General features: G+C 41.5%; 1 protein-coding gene across 1 annotated transcript; it reads left to right on the top strand.

The window, feature by feature from the left end:
* Window positions 1-575: 575 nt before the first annotated feature.
* Window positions 576-7,317, top strand: cyp19a1b (cytochrome P450, family 19, subfamily A, polypeptide 1b). Its single transcript, XM_074678354.1, has 10 exons — window positions 576-833; window positions 4,459-4,620; window positions 4,731-4,881; window positions 4,958-5,112; window positions 5,232-5,408; window positions 5,498-5,612; window positions 5,692-5,806; window positions 5,889-6,051; window positions 6,488-6,729; window positions 6,814-7,317. The coding sequence occupies exons 2-10, from the start codon at window positions 4,518-4,520 to the stop codon at window positions 7,078-7,080; spliced, it is 1,488 nt and encodes a 495-aa protein (XP_074534455.1). The 5' UTR covers window positions 576-833; window positions 4,459-4,517; the 3' UTR covers window positions 7,081-7,317.
* The last annotated feature ends 782 nt before the right edge of the window (window positions 7,318-8,099 follow it).

The following is an 8,099-nucleotide window of genomic DNA, read 5'->3' as shown; positions in this document are numbered from 1 at the left end:
GTGCTGAAATCGCCTGATATGATCTATTCTTTCTTCTTTTCTTGTATTATGTATTGCTAAATTAAGGAAAATTATCCCATTTTAACTCAGAGAAGTTACATAAAAGCTACTCCCTTTTAAGAAGGCTGTAACTGTCCAGTTTAGTCTGTAATAAAATAAAAGATGCAAGTTTTTCAGCTTCAACTTCTTATAAAAGTTTCTCAATGTGATGTCAACATCTTCAACAGCAGCAGCGTTTATTGGTGCAAGGATTAAAGGAAGAGTTTGCATTTTTAAACATCCATTATAAAGTACAAAACTTGAAATCCAGATGTCCCTTTCTGAGACTGTGCCTGGTTTTGGATGTAAAATGACATTTTCTCTCCTCCCCTCTTTCTGAACTGTTGAGTAAATCCCTGCTCCAGGTCGCCCTGACCCAGCTGATTAATTTCCCCTTGAAAAGACTCCCCACTCAGTGAATTGAACATTGGGGTTCCTTTTCTTCTGAACAAAGCTAAACACAGAGGTAAAAAAAAGTTTGCCTGTTGAAAGCTCTGTGGGTTTTTCATTCTTACGAATCAGAAAAACAGCAATTTGTACTTTTTAGAAGCTGTTCTGAGGTTCAGACCCTCTCTGTCGTCTGGCCTGTTCGGTGTTCAGTACTTGTAACCCCAAAGAGGCTGTGTCTCTAGGCAACCAGTGAAGTGAAAGCTTCACCCAGGATTTATAAACACTTGAATTCACTGAGATTTATATGTCAGGAGAATGTTGATCATCTTTTAAACCTGAGGAGGAAGCTCTGCATCTCTCCAAACTGCACTGTGACCTGACTGGAGTAGGAGAGAGCTGGCAAAGTAAGTACAGATTCATAAAACCACATTGGTGAAGAAATTTAAACAGAATCTTAAGTATAGTGCTTTGTTTTTTAAAAGATGCATGCATATTTGTATAGATGAATTTTGCTGAGAAAGCTTTTACTCACTTTGAAAACTAACAAAAATTACAACAAAGTGGATGTTTTTGATGATTCCGATAGTTTCAAGCTCCTGTGTGCAGATTCAGTGGTAATGTAACTTTGTAGTACTAAAGCCTCTGCATGAGAGAAAAAACAAGAGTATGAAAAAAAAGGTCATGAAAATTTAGAAGGATTCATGATCAATGTATGAAATTGTTGATGAGTAATACCTTTGTCAGCTGAAAGAAAACAGGATATTTTTTTTCTTTTTGGCTCAAAAACACATTTTACATATTGTATTGTCTTCAATCCACACCTAGCCCCTGTACAGGTGGCAATGTACGAGGTCTCCATCTAAAGGGTCCAATTATCAGCTACCTGTCAGGGAATTACCAGAACAGAATAGATAATAAGGGCTCTAATTTCGTGGAGCAGCGCAGGGGGCGCAAGACTGCTGCAGGGACAGCGGCTCTGACCGTCTCCGCTACCAGCACTGTTTCCGCGGTGCTGTGGATCACTCAGACCAATCAGACGCTGCGCCTCGGCCGCAGGGCGCATTTAAAGGTGAGGAGAGGAGCTCATTTGATTGGTGAAATCAGCGCTCGGCTGTGTTAAACCGACTCACGACTTTTCTCCTCCTTCTCTGCCATTTGCGCAGAGGGAGGCGTGGACGCGCAGCTCTGCGCTCCTCTGCGCCTTGACTGCACCTCTCTTGGCACTGCGGGAAACTTGCAAAGTGCGCCGGTCACGCCCTGTCCGCACGGCGAAGGCCGGCGCAGGGCAGGTGCGTCTTGCGCCTGAACTACAAAATTAGAGCCCTTACTGTTTAACCTGGGAGCAAGGATTTTTAGGCCCAGCTACCTGACTGTCTACTTCTAAATGCCAGCCCTATCTCATATACTCACAGAAAATCAATCAATCAATCCATCAATCAGTCTTATCTCAAGACACTTTCCAAAAACATTAACCATTCTGAGTTCAGCAGTAAGAAGTTTCTTCTCATCCAGGACCTTAAGTTTTTGAGGCATGCTTCAAGTTTAGATAAGCGATTGGTTTCTTCTGGTTTCGCTGGCAAGTAAAGCTGAGTATCATCTGCATAGCCGTGAAAGTTTATGAATTGTTTCCTCAATATAGTGCCAAGAGGAAGCATATACAAGATGAAAAGAATTGGTCTGAGCACTGAACCTTGAGGGACTCCATACTGCACCCTGGTGTGCAAAGATGATACGTTGTTCACATGATCAACTGATGTTGATCTGAAAGATACGATCGAAGCCAAGCTAAAGCGGTTCCTGAGATACCAAGAAGACCCTCTAACCTCTGCAGAAGAAGGTGATGATCAATAGTGTCGAAAGTGGCACTAAGATCGAGCAAGACGAGCACAGAAAGAAGACCACTGTCCAAATCCAAAAGTAGCATGTTGGTTACTTTCAGCGGCACAGTCTCAGTGCTGTGGCGGGCTCTGAACCCAGACTGAAAGACTTCAAAGAGACTGTTGCTATGAAGAAACTCACAGAGCTGACTCACGATAACTTTCTTCGAGATCTTAAAAATGAAAGAGAGGTTAGTATCGGTTTGTAGTTGACCATAGAGCCTGAATCAAGTGTAGGCTTTTTAAGAAGAGACTTAATAACAGCAACTTTAAAAAGTTGGGGCACGTAGCCTGTCAGTCAGGACACATTAATCATCCTTAGTAAAGAAGATCCGACCAAGGGAAACACTTTCTTCAGCAGCCAAGCTGGAATGGGATCCAAAAGACAAGTCGATGGTTTGGCTGAAAAGACTGCTGAAACCGGTTCTGACAAGTCCACAGGCGAGAAGCAGTCCAAGAGTATATTAGCGCCAAGCGACGTTTCCGGGATTTGCCATCGGCTGAAGGTTCTACCATATTTGCAAGTAACACATTACTAATTTTATATCTAATCTTTAACATCTTTAGTTAAAAAGCTCGTAAAGTCCTCGCTGCTAAGCAATAGAGAAATGTATGGCTCAGTAGAGCTATGAATGTTTGTTAGCCTGGCTACAGTGCTGAAGAGGAATCTAGGATTGTTTTTATTCACCTGTATTAGAGCCGAATAACAATCAAGCAAGCCGCAAAGCCTTCCTATATTCATATAGACTATTTTACATTGCGAGCAGGTCTTGTTTGTCTTGGTCAAGCGCCATATTCTTTCAAATTTCCTCAATTTTTTTTGAGTCCACAAGTTTGGGCATTGTACCATGGAGCTGAACTCTGTCATCTAAGAGTCCCCTGTCTAAGCAGAATCAAGGAATCAAATCAAGGACAGCTTGAAGAGAACCCGTGGTATCCGCAACAAGTTGATCAAACTGAAGGGAAGCTTAAGAGCTCTCTGCAAAGGTAGAGCAGGAATTCAAGGCAGCAGGAATAGCTTTCTTGGAAATTGCTACGGCTCTGTCAGACAAGTTCCTCAACAAGATAATTTTATTTGCAGCTGTAAAGTCCGAAAGCATGAATTCGAAAGTTATAAAGAAATGATCCGACTGCAGAGGATTCTGTGGTAAGACTACCAAGTTGACAGGTTCCACGCCATGAGCAAGAACAAGATCCAAAGTGTGGTTAAAGCAATGAGTAGGATGGTTCATAGGCTGTGAAACTGAAAGAATCCAACAACAACATTAAGGCAACACTAAGACTATCATCAACCACGTCCACATGAACATTAAAGTCACCAACAACAATGATTTTATCTGAAAGAAGAAACTCTGAAAAATCAGAAAGAAATTGAAAGTACGGGCCAGAAGGCTGGTTAATGATAACAAACAAAACCGTTGGGGCAGTTTTAACAGCTGGATGCAAGAAACTAAAAAAAAGACTTTCAAATGAGCTAAAGCCTAGTTCAGATCTAGTGCTAATATTAAAGCTAGCATTAAAAATAGCTGCCTGAGGCGGAGGGGCTAGGCTACGTTGCTACCATACCTTTCCAGGTCTCCTTTGGAAACAAGATCATTGATCTCAAAGGAACAAACCTCCATGGATAAAGTTTAAATTTTCTGAATTTCTGAAAATAACTTTCACAGGGGCTACAGAAGTTTAGATTTACAGCATAGGAGGAGCAATAAGGCGAGGAAATCATGCAAACTGTTGTCTTTAATAAAAGGACAGACTTTAAGGAAATAACCCAGCTCTCATTTTTCCATAGAGGAGGAAAGGAGAAAGATCCAGACCTTCATTTCACAAGTTGGTTTACACTTTGAATCAGATTTTATTTTGTGGCAGTATTTCATAAAAATAAATAAATAAATAAAGGTTTTGAAATAATTTAGCTTATAACACAAAATAATGTGTCACCCATTCAAACTGCAGCAACACTGAATGATATACAAGCAGTTCATCATTAAGCTCCATGTGGGTGTGTTTGGGTTTTACTGTGATTTAGTGAAGCTTTACACCAAACAAACACTGAAGGTCAACAGACTTACAAAGGATTAAAGAAACCCTGTCACAGATATCAGATCATTTCTTGTGTGAGCTAACAGTTGAATGGTTTGTGTGTTGTTGAAAGAAAACCTAGGCTGTATCAGCATCAGTCAACCTGCTGCCTTTGAGACACTCACCTCTGTCATGTTGATGGATCTATCGTCTGAAGTCACCTTTTCTCTCCTCCTGCTGCTCCTGCTGCTGCTCTACACAACATGGAGCCGAACACATCAGACACAGATACCAGGTAACTGACTTCTGCTGTTTCCTCAGCTCATGTGGACTGATGTACTTTCAGGAGACTGTGAAGACAGAAATAAGCAATGACTATCAGTGATAGCCTTTTTCTTTCTGGAGGTCCCTCCTTCTTGGCAGGACTCGGTCCTCTTCTGACCTACAGCAGGTTTATCTGGACCGGGATAGGAACGGCCTGCAACTACTACAACAACAAATATGGCAGCATTGTACGGGTCTGGATTAACAGTGAAGAGACCCTCATCCTGAGCGGGTAAAGCTCTCAAATAAAACTTTGTTTTCCTATACTTTGTTCTTTGACAGTTTGAGTGAAAGCTCTACTTGTGCAGATCTTCAGCTGTGTATCATGTTCTGAGGAGCGCTCACTACACAGCCAGATTCGGGAGCAGAACAGGGCTGGAGTGCATTGGGATGGAAGGGAAAGGGATCATTTTCAACAGTGACGTCCAGCTCTGGAGGAAAGTGAGGACGTATTTCTCAAAAGGTTAGAAATAAGTGATATTATTCTGCCCTTCTTTCACCTTTCTTACAGCACAGTGTCCCAAAAAGCTGAGTTAAATAAGCCTGTCAACAAATTAAAACCATCCCTGTGTCATTTTACAGCTCTGACAGGCCCTGGCCTCCAGAGGACGGTGGGAATCTGTGTGAGCTCCACAGCCAAACATCTGGACCGCCTACAGGACAGGACTGACTCATCTGGACATGTGGATGCTCTAAATCTGCTAAGAGCTATCGTGGTGGACATCTCCAACAAGCTGTTCCTTAGAGTGCCGATCAATGGTGAGCTGCATCCTCATTTTCTGCAAGTCTGCGCCTCAGTTTTGTGTTGACTGCAGGTTTTTATGCAGATCTTTGATCCTATTATCCAGAAAAAGACCTGCTGATGAAAATCCATAACTACTTTGAAACATGGCAGACGGTTCTAATAAAGCCTGAGATATTCTTTAAGATTGGATGGCTCTACAACAAGCACAAGAAAGCAGCGTAAGACCCCCGCAGTACTATAATTTAAGACCTCTGATCCGTCCACTAAAGCCTCTGTGGTGATTTTTTGCTTCAACAGCCAAGAGCTGCAAGACGTGATGGAGAGCCTGCTGGAGACAAAGAGGAAAATGATAAAAGAGTCTGAGAAGCTGGATGATGATCTTGATTTTGCAACAGAGCTCATCTTTGCTCAGGTTTGTCTCCTCCTGATAAATGAAACATTTGTGTGATTTAATGTGTCTGCCTCCATACCTCGTTCATTTTTTCTTTTAACAGAGTCATGGAGAGCTCTCAGCTGATAACGTCAGACAGTGCGTGTTAGAGATGGTGATCGCAGCTCCCGACACTCTCTCCATCAGCCTCTTCTTCATGCTGATGCTGCTGAAACAAAATCCAGATGTGGAGTTGAGGATAGTACAGGAGATGAACACAGTTCTACGTAAGTAAACAAACTTTTTTAACAACCCTTAAAGAAAGACTTTCATGCTCTTTAAAGCTTTACGTGGTCCTGTCTCTTTAGGACTCCCTGCTCCACAAACCCCCTCCCATCTGATTGGCCTGCCTTCTGGGCTCGTGTCAGGGGCAGAGCTATGGGCAGACCTTTGTGTTTAAGGCCCACCCCTCTTAAGTGCCACAATCCAGTAAAGGGGTTGTTATGCGATGACCTCATCATTTCAGCAAGTCTCTTAAGATCTATCTCATCAAGATCTATCGCGCAAAGCTCCGTTTGAATCAGTTTACAGACAGATTTGTAGATTTTTACAACATATGAATATGTAGCATTTTGAACTTTTGCATGTTTAGTATAAGTGTCATTGTGACTTTATAATTATGTTTGAAATACCCCTCTTTAAATGCTTTATTTTAATTTCTAGGAGAAAAGGGGGATGGAAACCTGGATTATCAAAGCTTGAATGTGCTGGAGAGTTTCATAAATGAGTCTATGCGGTTTCATCCTGTGGTTGATTTCACAATGCGCAAAGCTCTTGAAGATGACCACATTGAGGGAATTAAAATTGCAAAAGGGACCAACATCATCCTGAACATCGGCCTCATGCATAAAACTGAGTTCTTCCCACATCCCACAGAGTTCAGTTTAACAAACTTTGACAGAACGGTGAGTAAGATGATCATTTTGAAATAATCTAAGGCTTTGTAAACACATAGCAGTGAAGATTTTACCTCTTGTGTTTGGTGACAGGTGCCCAGTCGCTTCTTCCAGCCCTTCGGCTGCGGGCCTCGCTCCTGCGTGGGCAAACACATCGCTATGGTGATGATGAAGGCCATCCTGGTGGCTCTGTTGTCCCGGTACACAGTGTGTCCTCGCCAAGGCTGCACCCTCAACAGCATCCGGCAGACTAACAACCTTTCGCAGCAACCTGTGGAGGACGAGCACAGCCTGGCCATGCGGTTTATCCCTCGAGAAACACAGCCTCCTCTCAGTCACATATTTAACCAGGAAATGTAGAGCTTTGCTTTTTGGGGGGGATGTTAACAGTACAATGACAGGGCAGGATTGTTTTAAATGTTTAAAAACGACATAACCTCCTCTGTTCTGTAATTTTTTTCTGCACTTTGTAGTTTTCCTGAGCATGTAAGAACATCATCAGTGTAACCATAGTAGACGTTTGCATGCTGTAAAACTTTTTACTCTGAAATTACAGTAAATTACTGGAGAAGCCGCTTTTTTATTTTTATTATACACTGTAATTTGCTGTGCTCTTTTAAAGAGTATTTTACAGGCATAGTTTATAGCAGTTAACTACCGTAGATATACAATATTACTGAAATGTACAGTAATCCAACTGTACAGTAATCTGTTGTATGGCTACGAAACAGATCTCAGCTTATCTGAGCTGGGCTAGCTTAATTCCCTGTTCTTTAAATGCAGTGTAATAAAAAGAAAAAAACTGGAAAAAAGATAAATATTTTGTTCAGTCTCCAGAGAAGTCACAGTTTACTTCTCTGTTCTTCTGCAGCACAAACTAGCTTTTATATTCGAACTCGACTGAGTCAAACAGCTACAGCTAGTAGAGGTTTCAATGAAATACTATTCTGAAGTTAGCATGTTGGGATTAGCATTGCTTTAGCTTAACATAATGGTGTTTTTCCCGTCATACCTTATTAAAACTGGAATGTAAAATGTGTATTTCAAAACCAAATAAAGCTTTAACAATGTTATATTTTTGAATTTTTGAAACAGTTGAGAAAAAAAGGTCCCAAAAATGGTGCTGTGAAGCAACTTACTCTTAAGCTCGAGCCAAGGACTGGGTTTCAAGTTTTCAGTCGTCCTTCACAACACAGAAAAACACAGTAAAGTGTAAGGGTCAAAATGAAAGGCAATAAAGCCCAACTTTATCAATTAATATAGTAGTCTACAGTGAGTCAGTGTTTCAGTCAGAGTCTATGAAAAAAAAAAGTAAGGAACCGTGGTTTCTGAACTGGCGCATTGTAAAACGGTTAAAAAAAACGGTTACCTCATACCCT

Source organism: Halichoeres trimaculatus, unplaced genomic scaffold (genome assembly GCF_033239565.1).
Source record: "Halichoeres trimaculatus isolate MK-OKI-2021-1 unplaced genomic scaffold, fHalTri1.1 fHalTri1_scaffold_10, whole genome shotgun sequence".
Classification (NCBI taxonomy): Eukaryota; Metazoa; Chordata; class Actinopteri; order Labriformes; family Labridae; genus Halichoeres; species Halichoeres trimaculatus.
The sequence above is the reverse complement of the archived record's forward strand: the minus strand, read 5'-3'. Positions and strand labels throughout refer to the sequence as shown.

Bases quoted from the DNA above. Each gene is read 5' to 3' on its own strand.
- cyp19a1b (XM_074678354.1), top strand. From the start codon at position 4,518: ATGTTGATGGATCTATCGTCTGAAGTCACCTTTTCTCTCCTCCTGCTG. The intron at 5,113-5,231 runs GTTAGAAATAAG...GTCATTTTACAG, and splicing joins GAGGACGTATTTCTCAAAAG to CTCTGACAGGCCCTGGCCTC. The intron at 5,807-5,888 runs GTTTGTCTCCTC...TTCTTTTAACAG, and splicing joins CAGAGCTCATCTTTGCTCAG to AGTCATGGAGAGCTCTCAGC.